General features: G+C 40.9%; 1 protein-coding gene across 13 annotated transcripts in view; it reads left to right on the forward strand.

Moving 5' to 3' along the window:
• Nucleotides 1-15,737, forward strand: part of psd3l (pleckstrin and Sec7 domain containing 3, like) — a 92,922-nt gene that overhangs the window by 33,097 nt on the left and 44,088 nt on the right. For 7 of the 13 annotated variants that reach the window (XM_081702659.1, XM_081702658.1, XM_081702660.1 and 4 more), the window contains 6 exons: nt 2,636-2,833; nt 6,099-6,179; nt 6,469-6,581; nt 7,644-7,702; nt 13,460-13,552; nt 14,168-14,257. In XM_081702659.1, the coding sequence (XP_081558785.1) occupies nt 2,636-2,833; nt 6,099-6,179; nt 6,469-6,581; nt 7,644-7,702; nt 13,460-13,552; nt 14,168-14,257 (634 nt within the window). The remainder of the gene's footprint in view (nt 1-2,635; nt 2,834-6,098; nt 6,180-6,468; nt 6,582-7,643; nt 7,703-13,459; nt 13,553-14,167; nt 14,258-15,737) is intronic. The other 6 variants (XM_081702661.1, XM_081702664.1, XM_081702666.1 and 3 more) reach the window with 3 other exon arrangements.

The raw sequence follows: 15,737 nt of genomic DNA on the forward strand, positions 1-15,737 counted from the left end.
CAGTGTATTATCATGCTCATAGTTTTGCTTCGTTTGTCATTGCTGTGGTACCTTTTTGTAAACTATGGATAATTGCTTTTGTAAGTGGAGGTATGAGTATGATCTTTATGCGTGTATACATTGTTTGTTGTGTCTAAATTATACATCTTCATTGTATGTGTAATAGAGTAGTATTGTGGGATAAATACCAGAAATTTCTGGTATTATTCATTTCAGGCTGTACTGTTCAGAGTCAGTGCTACATTCTCCATTAATAAAGCCTTCATCATTCACACTTGGCTCAGCACGTACATTTTAACTAAATATGGTGATCCCTCAATTAAGAAGGCCATGTTGGCTTTGTTGTCAGGATAGAACAACTTGAAATCAAAATAAATGGGTTTCAGTTCCTTTTGTTGTGAATGAGGAAGTCAAATGAGCTCATGGTCTTTTTTTTTCTCCACTGTCAGAAATAAGGAGAGATTTTAGGGGCTATGATGAACCTGCCTCATTTCAGTGGGTGTTTTCCATTACTCGGGCATTAGCTGTCGCAGTGTTAAAAACAAGACGCGAACCTTTATGAGCAAGTACTTACTGAAAGGAAAGTATGGAATTGCAGGGAACATTTAAGAAAATTAGCACATTTGAACTTTTTTGTGGATGGTTTTGTCAACCATTTTATGTGGTTTTTCAACTTTTATTAAGCAACCACAGATTTTAGTCTCTTTATTTTGCTGCTGTGTGGAACTGTTAAATTTATATTAAAATGATCCCCTCTGTATAGGTTAGGTGTACTACACTGACCTTAGTCAAGAACTGATTATTGGCTGAATGGATTTTTGCTCGACATTTGCATGCCATGATTCATTTGCACTTGAGGAGGTGAAATTGATATGTACCGACCCCAACGCCATTTTGCTCGGGACAGCATGTACGATAGCCAGCGCTAGAGAGGATGAGAGTGGTGGGAGGACCTGCTGTCCTACCTAACAGGTGTCTTTTAGAGGAACTCCACCATCGTATAGTCTCTGAGGATTAAGGCTGCGTGCTTTTACACTTATGAGAGCCAGAAGCTGTCCTGATGGGTTCACTTCTAGTGCCCTCTAATGTAGACACTACTGAGCATAGAATTCTCAAGTAAAGGAAAATGTTAATATTGAGCTTTAAGCCATAGTATACTTTATTGCTTTTCTGTTTGATGAATTATTTGTATCATGGGGGTGCCCTCAAACTGAAATGGGAGAACAGACATGCATACCCATATGTAAATGTATACATTATGCAGAAACACTGGTTCCTGTTACACCTGTGAGCATTTCCTATAAACAAAAGTTCATCTGAATTCAATTTAAATGCAATTTATGTGTAATATCTTGAGGTTTTAAAATTGGTTTTATTTATGTCATAAGTCCCCTTGTGATTATTATTGTTCTTTTTTTTATTGTTCTTGGATTAAGAATGAAATACATCATGCAGTAATCATTCTGTGCACATTTTTACTGCTGTGCTCCAGGATAGTCCACAGGTGGCACTGTTGTTTAAACATTGTGCTTGGACCCCTTTGCCTTCACACACATTTCACATTGTTATTTAATATCCATCAAACGCTGTAAAAGGCCCCAAGGGCTTCAATTTAGAAAAAAAAATAAAAAATGAGCAGGCTGTTTCTCTTTTAAGGAAAGAGAAATCAGTTAATTGGTATCACAGCGAGGTTTACATTGCTAAAACTCTTATAGCTAGGCTTGTCCTTTTTGCTTTGTTTGCTATTTGATTGATCTCCCTCAATTTACATGTGGCTCCCATAGACTACAAATAAAAGCATCATTAGATTTAGCGCCTAAAATGTCAGTAAACGCAGCCACCATAACAGTCTCCCCTTTTCTTCTAGTTATGTGTCACAGTTTGGGCTGTTGCAAAACTCTGTCTGAATAATAATAATGGCCTCAGTGTCTGCCCTTGTGGAATGACCTGGGCTTCTCTCCTCCTCATCGCTTGTCATCCTGCTCGTGTGGGGGGTAAGAGACCTGGCCGGGCAGGGCTTGGCCCGTGTGAAGCCGTTGGTGATGACTCCTGCACTGCTCTTCCTGCTGCATCTCCGGGCGTGGTCCCTTCCATCTTGCCCAAACTTTGCTTCATGTGCCATGTGGTGGCTTCTTGCCTCCCGAGGCCAAAGCGTTTGGCAGAGCCCTATGTACTGCCACTGTTGGCTGGATGTCTGTAGTGCTGAAAAACAATTATATTACTTAGCTTAAAAAAGCTCCATAAATTGTACTTTAAGCCAACGTTGCATGTTATTTGAGCTTGTCTTTCAAAGTTAACATAATCTAATGTAATAAATCTATTTTTAAGTGAATGCCCATATTGAATGGTAAATCAGCTGTATGCCTTACAATGGTTTTCTCTGAAATTGCAAATACTTAGGAACCACTCAATCAGCTATTACCGACCACAGTGGTCATCCTAAAACCAGTATTAAACTTCCACAAAAATAACTTCCAATGGTCAAAGTTAACTGACATTAAATAGGATTAATCCATGGGTACCACCCTACTTTGTCCACAGGAGAAATATTGAAATATTGGAGCATTCTGTGTTAAGATATATAGGGAGAATTGCCACACTTTCTTACCCCTCCCTCTCTTTCTCCCCCCCATAGCAGCAGCGATGAGGGGTTGAAAGACGCACTGTCGGACTGGGACTCGGACATGGACAGCACAGAGGCGCTGAAGGAAAGTTCCGGCCTGCTTAACAACGGCCACCGCAGCGACCAGGAGGCGGCGCGGCGTCTGGCCCGACGCCTCTACCGCCTGGAGGGCTTCCGCCGCTGCGACGTGGCCAAGCACCTGGGCAAAAAGTGAGGAAGAACTGACACAAATGAGCGCATGCATTTTCATGAACTCGCGGTGTGCTGCTGCTCCAGCAATTGCAAATTCGCACATGTAGGCTCATGCAAACTGGCTGGGCATATCTGTACTTGCTCACTCGTTCTCATACACAGGGACGAGTATATCCAGCCAATTTCCCTCCGGTGCAGCGTGCATACACAATGGCAGGCCCACCTTACATATACAGCAATGCTGTGTTAACATGCACACACTTGTACACAGGCGTACAGAAACACACATACAACCCAACACCTGCTGACACTTATCAGCTGTAGTTACAGACAAACTCAAAGAAAAAAGTACAGCAGGAAATACTGTAGCCATGCAAACATATCCACTGCCTTATTTCCTCACCCCCTGCTGTTTTTACTCAGATGTCTGAGGGGGTGGGGAAAAGGGCACTGAGCCGCTTCACATAAAAGCCTAAAGGTAAAACACTGTCAATAGATTTTGGGCCTCCGTGTCATCCGGGAGCGCAAACTCTCATGCTGGAGCTGTGAATCAGGCTAAGGCAAAAGCAGTGAGGGCTGCAGCAGCCTCAAATGATGGCAGCGATGCTCCTTCAGTTGTCGTTAAAGCTGTCCGACTGCTCAACGTGAGTCATCGCCCATCTCCTTTTGCGTGGAGCCCCGATGAGTCTTTCCGCAAGGCTGCTGGCCTGTGGTTTGGTGAAGCAGAGAATGAGCGAGGCAAGGAACTCGGTCACTCGGTAGGAAATCACATTCCGGTTAGGTTTGCTGGAGCCTTGAATTCTTGGGAATGGCACTTCTTAGGCAGCTGACCTGGGATCAGTGTTCAAATTTGGGGGATGCATTGGGTAGCATGTTTTAATTACAAGTCAGGCTGTTTGTATTTTTCTGGCTAATCAGAAAACAGACATCACTAAGCATGTTGCTATTTGCAAAGCCTTTTTAGATGTGCCAACAAGCCAGTTTCTTTTCAATCAGGTATTTCATTGAATTACATATTTAATCTCACATAGGTATAAATGAGACCTGCACTGGATATGAAAGTTGTACCCCGATGTGTACCTGAAACCACACATTCCTTCCTCTCTCAGTTCATGAAGTCTTAGTTTGATGTCGTTTTAAAGAAAGTATATGCAGAATATTCCATCTAAGCCATTTTGCTTTTAATCTTTAAAAAAAACTTCACTTATATAGGGCCATTGTGCAAGTGAGTATTAAGCACAAATAACTTCAGCTATTACCACATGATGAGGAATATTTTTGACAACTTATCCTATAGGTTTCAGGTGTACCCTGACTAGGGTAGCACAAACTGAGCAAAATGCCACAGGCAAATAGAGTAACCTTTCATTTAATATAGTGTAAGTGAGAGGCACACAGGAACCATCCTGGAGGGACAGGTGTGTGAGAGACATAAAAGCCATTATACCATTAGTTTTCACTAAAGAAGCTGTTTCCGGATACCATGCTTTTATCCATTACAGAGTATTTGGGCCCAGAGCCATATTTCGAAAAAGCACATAAAAGATAATGACACCCTGGCCAAACAGAGGGCTTGCTCTGCACAAAGAGCTTTTGCCTTGGTCAGGCTGCAGTGAGAACTCATCCATGCATAACATGGATGGCAGCGTTTCGTGTTATTGGAAGACAAGAGTCCAGGGAGAAAACCAGCCTGAGCCAAGTGAATTAAAGATGGTATGATCGCTACTAATCGCAGCGCCAGGATCTTAGCAACTACTCTGTCATCTTTATGAAATGTACCAGGGACTCTGAGCTACTTATCTTCAAAATCACCTTTATTTGGTTTTGGACAACATTTATCTGATGGCGGTTGTGTTGTGTTTTCTTTTTGCTGCCATTTACTGATGTTCAGTCAGACCTTTATGCAGGCTGACAGAGAAAAACCTGAACCCTTGCTGAAACTTCTTTCAATATTTTTATCTTCCATATTCTTTTGCAAAATATCCAGAATTTCAAAATGAATTAAGGAAGTTAAAGTTCCCTGTCATTGATGGGTACCTTGAAGTCGACCAGTTTCTAGAGGCATATCCTGTGAAGATTTTTTTTTCCCCCCCATATAGCAAAACATTTCTGGAAGCTGTAATTGTCAGTGCTATAGCTGCTTGTTCTCAAATGGCCCTATCTTAAGTGGTAGCATTTTGACATCTTAATCACTACATTCAAAGTGTTTTCTGCGTAGTCCATGCAGATCAAAGGTAGCTGCCTGGTGACGCATTGCCTGCAGGTCAGATCTAATGTGTTTTCATGAAGCAGTGCTCTTCAGAGGACCTGTCATCATGTTTATCTGACAGATCTTTTAATTCCATCAGTAAAGGATTTTTTCACCCCACATTCCCTTATAGACATTTACTTTGTTTTTGTAGTCTCGCGCCTCACACAACTCTTAAAGATTTTCTCTGTGAGAGAACGCTGAATGGCTCTGTGGTCTCTGTTGCCAAGGAGACACAGTTGTTTAATTTGTGACACCCCGAATCCCCACGAGTCCTCACTAGTGATGTGGTCAACCTACTCATCCCCCCCATTGTTACATATCGAAGCCTACACCTTCCCCACCTGATAGAAAATAAGAAAAGTGATGATATAAACACCTTCTCCAAACCGAATGTAAACAAAATACAGACTATTTCTAAATGAGCCCACACTTAGTCTGAAAGGCTTGTTGTTGTTGTTTGTTTTTTTTGTTTTTGTTTTTTGGTTCTTCCGCCAACTGCCTGTGGGCGTGAGTCATCCCGCATACTGCTAGGCTGTGCTCCCTCTCTCAGCGTCAGCAGAGGTCTGGAGGACAATGCCACCCTCTTTTACTGCCATCAGTCCCTTTCCATGCTTGATGTCGTGATTTAGAATTGGTGCTGTGGAAGTCTGTGTAGGCGTTTATATAAATCTCTCCCTCTCGTTCTCACACTCGCTCGCTGTCTGTCTCGCTTGCTCTCGCGCGCTCTCTCTCCCTTGCGCTCCCTCCTTTCTCCCCTCCTCCTCCTCCTACTCTCCTGTTAGCTCTCATTTTCTCTCTTTCTGTCTCTAATATGCAATAAATGAAAGTGATGTCACGACCTAGTACACGTTTCATGCTTATGAAATCTAGCGCATGCAGGCACTGCAAAAACAAGGTGTCCTTGGCCCAAATGTGAAGGATTGGTTTTCATTAATGTTATTAGAGGACTGAAAATAATAAAATGCACTATAATTCTTGAGTGACTATAGTGTTTTTTTCCTGGACCTCATATGAATCTCTCTGTGCCTACAGCAATGACTTCAGCAGGATGGTCGCTCAAGAGTACCTCACTTTTTTTGAATTCACAGGGATGACGTTGGACCAATCTCTTAGGTATAGCTCTCTTATGTATCCCAGTTCTTCCCAATTGTTTAAAAAAGTATATTATAATAACTGGGAATGATTATAGCAGGCCAATTAAACATGATGTAGGAAAACAATAAGGAGATACAAACAGAAGTTAGTAGGCTGAATGTCCATATAAAAAAGTATTGCTTTAACTATATGTATGTCTGTTATTTTTCACAAATTTGACTTCACCCTTAATGGTCAAAAATTAGGTGATGTTCTCATTTGTACAGGGAGGGATATTAACAGTAATTCTTCTGTTCTTTCTTTTCAGAACCTTTCTGAAAGCTTTTGCACTAATGGGTGAAACCCAGGAGAGAGAGCGGGTTTTAATCCATTTTTCTAATAGGTACTATCAATGTAACCCCACCATCATCGCCTCACAAGGTACCAAACTTTTTTTGCTAACTTCTGATAAAAAATTGTCTTGAAAATATTTATAAATTAATTTCTTTCCTGAAAATTGCAGATGGGCAAACAAATTTTAAATGAACTGATTTAGAAGCCAAACTTTTGATTTTAGGTTTTCCAGCCTCTGATAAAGCTCATTATACACTGAAAATTGTTTGACTGCAAGCTTAAAGTGTCTGCCAGACCTGTTTTAATATCAGTGAATGATTGATTTCCATCTTATGGTTTACTGAAGACCACCCGTGAAACTGAAAATCTGATTCACATCTTTTAAGTCTTCAGCAAACCATTTTTCCAATTTCCGCTGCCATTTTCTTTGCATAAAATGGCACCTTCCCACCCACTCAGTGTATAGATTTGCTGGAGATCAACACAACAGTCCCTTGAGGAATTAGCCATTAGGTGAGAATTATAGAGCTTGCTTGCCATGATGTTGACAAATGATGGTTGAAGGAGATGAGCAAAGGTTCCACGAAAGGTCAACACGAGAACCGCTTCACTATAATCTTCCCCTTAAATTAGGCAAATAAAAATAATCTGTAAGTGTTTTTTGTGTGTTTCTTCATAGTATATTTAATTACATTTAATATTCGTACCCAAGTTCGTCTCTTGTGGCTTCCGTCTTTGTTCAATGTAGGAGTGTCACGTCTTCCCCATAGCAACCATCTTGGTAACAACAAGCCTATGTGACCAGTAGATGGGTAAAAGCTAAAACGGTCTCCTTGTTGCTAAGACTGTTGCCATGGAAGTAGTGTTACACTTTGGCCCAGTGTAGAGATGGATGATTACAACATGGGGGCACTTCTGCATTTTCAGAGGCTCTTCATATGGCTGTGAAATGCATGTTGTTTTGTTTTAGTCTTAGATTAAACAGAGGGGGCAGGGATTTTGAAGTATGTAGCTCTTGTGTCACAATCTGTGGACACGCCCATAGCTGCACATAAGATACATGTGAGCATAGCAATTACTTAGACATCTCTGTTGCCACCTGTCAAAGCCATGGCTGTCTAATTACTCATTAATAATTGTTTTTTGCAGATGGAGTGCATTGCCTTACGTGTGCTTTGATGCTGCTGAACACTGACCTTCATGGCCAGGTACATACAACCCTCCCCGTTGCCCACGGATATTTCTGTCTAAGTGCAGTATATTTTCATTGCTCACTTGGATTGGCAGTTAAATGAAAATTGCTGCATCTCCTCCGTTTCCCCTCTGAAGAGTTACAGAATGAATTGCCGTCATTTGGCCCTGTTGTGGTTGATTATTCATCAGTTCACTCAAAGCCATTCCTAATGAGAAGTGTCCATCAGCTCCTGACCTAGAGCCCTGGCCCACAGAGCTCTCGCATGCTTCAGGATTTTCAGACATTTATAGTTGTGTGGAGAACCTTCAAAGTCACCGAGAGTTTTCATTGTGTTCATCAAGGTGGACCTTAGACTGAAAAAAAGAATTTCACATTTAGTGTGTGGGTGTGGCCCACTGCACGTTTGGTGTAAATTTGTTGAGAATCCCAGGTGTGAATTGTGATTGGCCTGCAAAAAAGTGATATGCTCAGATTCATAAACCCAGAGCTGCTTTTCTTGCTATATGAATTTAGGCTATTGTTTGCCCTATCTGTGGCTATTGGGACTTTGTCCTCACTCTTCTTCTGTCCCGTTGTCTTTCTTGAGTCTCTATAGTTTCATTGTATTGTCTTTAATTGTTAATTTTCCCTCATTCTTTTTTTTATGTCCTCCCGAATAGAGGCCGTGTTATATATGTCCTATTCAAATCTCTGAAAGTCTTTGAGCTTTCATGTTGGTATCCTCTGTTTTTAAAATTTTAAAATTAAAGTTAAACAATTTAGACCAGCTAACACTTTAAGGCTGGTGGCTCTCAAGCGTCAAGAGTCTCTTTTCAGTGTGAGGTGTAGATTTCCCCCAGCAACCATAAGTATCTTTACCACAAATTTGCAGTGATTATTGTCTGCAGAGTGAGTGCGCAGTTTAAACATTCTCCTCAGAATAGCTTGTCTCTTTGTCTTCACAGAGCTTGCTCATGTGTCTTTATGCTTGCGGGGTGGCGAATCTTGGATTTGACATTTTCTGGCGCCTTCTCAATAGAACACATATGCGCCACGGAGACGCCAATATTTCACGCCCACACCGCGTTAGTTTGCTAGACGCTTGAATTGAAAGATCGGCTTCGTTGGACTAGCCTTCAAGCAGGTGCGGAGTATGCTCTGTAAAGTTGTGTGATACTGGCAAAGCAAAGAAAACGCCCCTCTTGTATTGCCTTCACACACGTACAGAATTTAGTCCATTTTTAGAAAACTGTGTTAGCAAAAAATTTTAAAGGAAGGAGTGGACTATCCATGTGTTGCTAGTGCTGCCAGTCACCAAGACTGAAATTGCTGTCGATAAGAAACATCCTAATATTTTAAAAGTCTTTTTGGCTTTGCGCTTTAGGCTGGGGAGCCGATTGGCTCTTGTTTAGGTAGGGCTTTGCACACTGTGCCCTTTTTGTTAGGATACTACGTGACCTTGATGCTGAAGTAATCAGAGTAGATGACCATACCAACCTGTGGCCAGGAAGCCAATCATCTAGTTAAAAAGCACTCCTTAGGTTGTCTCTCACATTTTTCGCATAGCTTTGACTCAAAAAACTATATAAATAAATAAAGACAGGAAACTGGTCATTGATGTTAACTATAAATGTTTTTCCCCTATCTTTGCGGTTGTTAAGGAGGTTATTTGACATTTTTAAAAAGCAGATGCTGCATCAGAGGCATTTAGACATGCAGATCAAATCGAGCATGCAGAATCTGAAACTGGGCCAGTTTAAGTGAGTTTACAACTTCAAAGAGACTATATCACCAGCAGTCTAGCAGTGTACAAGACAGAGACCATGGTGCAACGTTAGTGTCTATGCTGGCCTCAGAACGCAGCACAAGGACATTTGCCCCCCAGCAGTCAGTAAAAATGATCCACTTGCTCAGTTGATGCATGACTCTAGACTCAGATGCGCTTTCATACATTGAAGTGGTGTCAAAGGGCTAATGGAATCTCACTTTGCTCCCTTTCACGCATGTGCATATTAGAAGCAGGCAGTGTGTCGCTCTTTGATATCTTGTGCCAGTCTGAACATTTGTCAGCGCTGTCCACCTACAAAGTCGGCTGGTGCTGGCAGAAACTGTAAAGTCACTGGAACAAACACCGTCTGCTCATTATTTTAGCATTTGCAGCAACCCCCCCCCCCTCGCCTCGGTCTCTGACGTGATGGAAAGCATGGAAAAGCTCTTGTCTGAGAGCCCATGTTTGCAAGGTAAAATCCATGTTTAGGTTAATTAATAACAATAACTGTCTACTATGATATAGGATGTTAATATATCCAAGTTGGTTTTAGTAGTAACTAATGTCATTTCACTACAAAATTTCATTTCAGGAGTATATACTCTAAAGCCAGGTGCACACTACAAGATTGTAGCCCCAATTTTGCTGTCACAGATGAATTTTTGGGCTCAGCAACAAAACCTCACAGTTTCATGAGAAATCTCTGCATGCGCTCATGTAGTGCAGACGGTTCAGCAATGCAATTTTGTCACTCTGTGAGCAGTCGCAGACCTCTTATATTTTCAAACAGGTTTGACATTCTCAGTGATTAATTGTCAAATTTTGCAGTACGAGTACCTCTGCGACAAGTAGAAGGAGCAGCAATGAGCAACAGCCGATGATAACGCAAGAGAAATTCAGAACAGCCAATGAGAATATCAGCGAAAACTCTTGCAGAATGACTTCTGCCACTGCCACTTCTGTTTACAATAATTCTGATTACTTGCAGCTTGTACAAATGTATAATTTATGAAATGCTGAAATTAAATCTTATTTTTGCCAGTACCGTTTGGAAAAATATTTGCAATAGGCAGTGAGAGGGATTAATTGTTTGACTTTTCTAGCATGATGACATTTTTTAGCCTTTATTTGTACCAGGTTTCAGTTTTTAAGACTAATCCCCAACAGTTGAATGACGTGGAGGGAAAAGAGTCTTAGCTTAGTGGATATAATTAGTTTTACATTTATGGAATTTAGCTGACGCTTTTATCCAAAGCAACTTACAATTATGACTGAGTACATCAACAGCAATTGAGGGTTAAGGGACTTTCTCAGGAGCCCAACAGTGGCAACTTGGCAGTGGTCAGGGCTCGAACCAGATTGTAGTGGGGCTTCTGATTACAAGTTAAGTACCTTAACCACTGAGCTACCGCTAACCTTTTAGAATGGAATAGCTTCATACGCCTCTATAAAACCCGAAATAAACATATGAATGGTTCCGTAAGCTATTTGTCCATGAGTGAGAGTTTTATAGTTTTGTTTTAAACCAAACTTTCAGCTCACACAAAACACATAACCATTCCTGCTATTGTTATCCTGGGCGATGTGAGGATGCATGTGAAGCCCAGGTTGCAGCTCTCTCTGAAGTATAGACAGTCCTTGTTGCCCATGTCTCCTCGACCAGTTCTTCCTCCACAGTTTCCTTTTGTTTCTTGTTTTCTTGTTTCTGTACAAAGGAGTGCAGAAACCACCACTAGGCTCCATATTGACAGGCAGTTCTCATGTGTTTTTGTGAAATAATGGCATTTGTTGATCAGGCATTCTTCTTAGTTGAAATATCGTGTAGTGTGTGAGGTTTGTCTGTGATCACCTGTGTAGTGTGCACATCTGTACATCAACAAAAAATGTGTGACAGACTATAAAAGTTGTGTAGTGTGAACTTCAGAGAGATTCTGAGATTTTCAAAGTTGTGTCATGGTTGATGAATTGAAGTATTGACCGGCAGTCTGAATATGGCTTAAAAGAGGTCTAAAAGTCTAAAACACCCTTTTTCTCCCCTTTTGTTTCCTTGAATTTGAACTGTCCACTTCACATAAGCACAAGTTGAGGTAGAAAGCTTGAACCAACTTCTAGAATGAAGTTTTCTGTTTGTATGTTTGTCCTTTTCACTCAGTAAAGTTTTTGCTGACCTCCCAGGTTCTTCCTTCATCTGTAGATTAATGCAACGGAGCAGTGGCCACCAGACTAGGTAGGCAAGCGGTAATGCCAGCCCTCTTTGCGCCAGACCCCAAGCAGCTGCCTGGCCATGTCTTTGAGTTGCCATTCTTTCACTGCGGTGGCCACCTGAGTGTGGGTGTGGGAGAGAAGTAGCTCACTGGCCAGGTCCGCATACATGTCCCATAGTGATTCACACATGTCACGCCCCTGCTGCTCTCCCTTCATTGGTATCCAGCAGCTGCCAGCTTCAGATTTAAAACCTTGATGCTTGCTTACAATGGACCAACCCCCCCCCCCCCCATTCATGACGTCAGTGGTCAAAGCCTGATCCGTACCTCGAGTACTTCAGACCTCAAGTACGGCTCTAGAAGACAAGCATCGAGACTATTCTCTGTCCTGGCTCCTAGATGGTGGAACGAACTTCCGCTTGCTGTCTGGACAGCAGAGTCCTTTGCAGTCTTCAAACGCAGACTGAAGAGCCATCTATTTGTGGAATATTTAAATGACCACTGACCCTGCTTCTGTGTTGACTAACTGAAATTAGTACTTATGGTAGGGTGTTATTTATGGCACTGATTTTGACTGTTCCTTTGCTTTGCTGAGTAACAAACTCTAGTACTTGTTGTTTATTGCCCCGATTGTTGTCTGAGATAGAGCTTAGGTATTTTGCACTCGTATTGATCCCTGTATTTCAACAAAACACTTTTGTAAGTCGTTTTGGATATGGTCATCTGCTAAATGCCACAAATGCATATGTAAATGATGTATGATGGTGCAAGCCCATAAAAAAAAACAGGAACAAAAAAAAGAAAACAAACACAAAAAAAAAGCACAATCAGCCAATGGCTATCTGTTATACAGCGACTACTTATCAGCACTGCATGTGCTTTTTAAAAAAGGAAAATAATACAACCCTGACCTGTACAGCTAAACCTGCACAGGAAGAGAAAATAATCAGCATTGATTATGCAAACACACACAATGCTAGCCCACAAGGCTAAACCTGCAGAGTGAGAAAAATGTCTCTGCGTGAAGATTTATAGCAAATGCGCTTTCTAAAATTTCACAATGAGGCGCTGCGGTTAACTGTTGCTAAAGGTATTGCTCAGAAAGTGATGGAGTTTATCATACCAGTTGTTCAGTATTTTTCTGTGGTCAATGACATAATCTTTATTAGTCCTCAAGTAAGTTTTAATTTGTACACACTAGACTAAGGATTTTACAAAGCAGATTTTGGCAGTTTTATTTATGTGTTTTGTTAAAGAAAACACTTCACTACGATAATAATGTCTTAAATACAAGACATAAGAAAATGGAGGCAACTTGTCCAAAAATCTGAAAAATGATTGACATTTGGACTTGGATTCCTACAATCAGTTGCAACCTTCTTAGCTGATAGCACCACTTGAAAACCTCAGTATTGTGCATATGAATGTCTCAGACTGCATAATACATTTTAATTGCATTAGACAAAAATACATTTCTCTGTTACAAATGCATGTTTAATATTCAGTTTAAATTGTGCCAGATATCCTATCCACTTCAGTTAAACTGATGCCAACAAAAAGAAGATGGAGATATTGATATTGATGGGCTGAAAGGGTTCTAATTAGATTTTATTAAAGCACTGTATACCAGACTGTATGTTGCTACATTGTGAGAACAGAACAAGTCATGTAATTTGCCTGTGCATGGGTTACAGTGACCTAATATGATTGGGAGAGAGACTAATCCATGTGTATGAATTTAAATTAGCAAGTCAGCAGTGATGGGTGTCTTGTATTTTAAAGGAGAATCTGCACAATGTTTTTTTTTTTTTTTTGAAAGATGGCTTCAAAAAGCAGGGACTCATCTGGAATGAAAAGGATTGCTTGCAGAGGGGAAAGTGCTTCAAGGCGTTCAGCACGGACATCACTTACAGTAAATGGGGCTGGCAGGCATGCTTTGTTGGTTTCACTGGCGATCATATAGTACTTCCAGATAATCTGATATTATGACATACATGGTATTTGATTAGTTCCTGATTGTAATAGATAGTTTTCATCATGTTCGCAATTGCTTGATGAAAACTTGGGAGAGCCTTAACCCTCTCCTGACGTTTAATCATGCTGATCCTGTGAGCATCTGAAATTTGTCTTTTTCTTGTACGCAGTGTCATTTAAAGTGTCGCAGTGTCATTTAAATCACTCACACACAGCTGTTTGGTTTCTTCCTTCCTCCTGTAGTTCCCCATTGTTCTGGTTTGGTCATTCTGAAATATTAATGCTATGTTAATATGCAGTTCCTGTATTGATATGAAACCAAGAGTGACAGATATGCCTACAACACATTGTTGGAATATGGAGGTCAAAACAGACAGAATGTTGCTGGACCAGTTATACACCCAGCTTGAGAGAGAATTCATTACTGAGGTTCCCTTAGCAGTCTATGGCTACAGACAGCATGTAGCTCTATGCTAAAATAAGTTTTTACTGGGATGACGCATAACAGTTTTGCTACATTATCAGAGCAATATATGCCTCTATCACTTTGCAGAATATTGGGAAGAAGATGACGTGCCAGGAGTTCATCAATAACCTGGACGGGCTGAACACAGGACAGGATTTCCCCAGAGAGCTGCTCAAGGTAAGTTCAACTGCTTTGGCTTATGCGAATCCATACATGCTTGCATGAATGTACTGGGGCTTTGTATGTCATGATACAGCATGTAAGATTAGCCAGCCTTCATAGGAGAGACAAAACAAGATACAGGTCATGAGAGCTTTTGGACACTGTAACCCAAAACGCTAGTTTGGCCAGCAGGGTACAAATGATCAGCTGATCTCCTTAGAGTATGTTTCTTCTGACCTATTCAGTACCACACCCACCTGATATTTGTAAACCTGATATTCCCCATGACTTACAAGCTAAGCGCAAAAACATTCTTACGCTGGACTAATTAGGACTGCTTAGATGTTGTCATTGGAGACAAAACGGTAGGTCTTAGGGCAACAGCATGAAATTAATCTTCAGATTACTAACGAGTGGTGGGATCAGTTACAGCATAGTTCAATTGTATCAGCAGGTGTGCGTGCGTGTGTGTGCGCACAAACATTGTGGCATGTACATACATGCCTGTATGTCACAGTATTGGATTTATCCGCATCGCGGAACAAGGTCCATTGATATAACTTTGAATATCAGCATGTATCCTAATCCACCTCCCAAGTTCTTGCAATGTCTAGCAATTATATAATTATTATTTGTATTATTATTAAATGTCAATCCAAATGACTGCTCTATTAGAATTGTCCCCTTGGAATAAAGAGTTACTTTTACTACTTGCCATCTACATCAAATTTTACTACAGACAAAGTTGAAAATGTAATGGGGAAATTACCTGATAACAAGGCTAGTGGTGTTGATGGGGTCACACGTGAAACCGTGAAACTCACAAGGCAGTATACTGCTCAACCCTTGCCATGTGTGTATACACCTGTCTGCTTAACGGAAAAGCTGTTTTGATATACTATAAATCACATACCAGAGGACCCATCTACATGGAGAGACATTTCTCTCCTTCAGAGTCAGAATCAGGCTTTATTGGTAAGGTATGCTCACGCAAACAAGGAATTTGTTCTTGGTTACAGTAGCTCACCCTGCTCTTGCTTGTACATAGTACAACAAGAGACATTTCCACCCCACTAACATCACACGCATATACTCACACATACACACACAGTCATACTTGTGAACCTTACGTGTGCATCAATTGCTAAGAATTCTGAGTGCAGCAGTTGGAAGATGCAGTTGTAGAATGACAAAGTAACATAAATAAGTAAATTGCCAGGTAAACGGTAGGACAGAAGAGTGCAGATAAAGGTGAAGTACTATGACAAGATCCAGATGAAATGTTTAGGTGTATGATTATGGGGAGTTGTATGCATTGCGATATGCAACTGTTCATGAGTTTGACGGCGCATGGAAATAGACAGTGATGGTGACCAGAGGTTAGAAAGAGTAAAATGTAATGACACTGTTGGAGGAATTTGGTTTCCATCTATAAGGCCTTTTGAAGTGTTTTCTTTTTAGAATATTACCATGGTTTGTATTCGTTGTGTCTTCT

The sequence above is a fragment of the Electrophorus electricus genome, chromosome 19, assembly GCF_041902795.1.
Source record: "Electrophorus electricus isolate QZ-2024a chromosome 19, ASM4190279v1, whole genome shotgun sequence".
NCBI classification, from domain to species: domain Eukaryota; kingdom Metazoa; phylum Chordata; class Actinopteri; order Gymnotiformes; family Gymnotidae; genus Electrophorus; species Electrophorus electricus.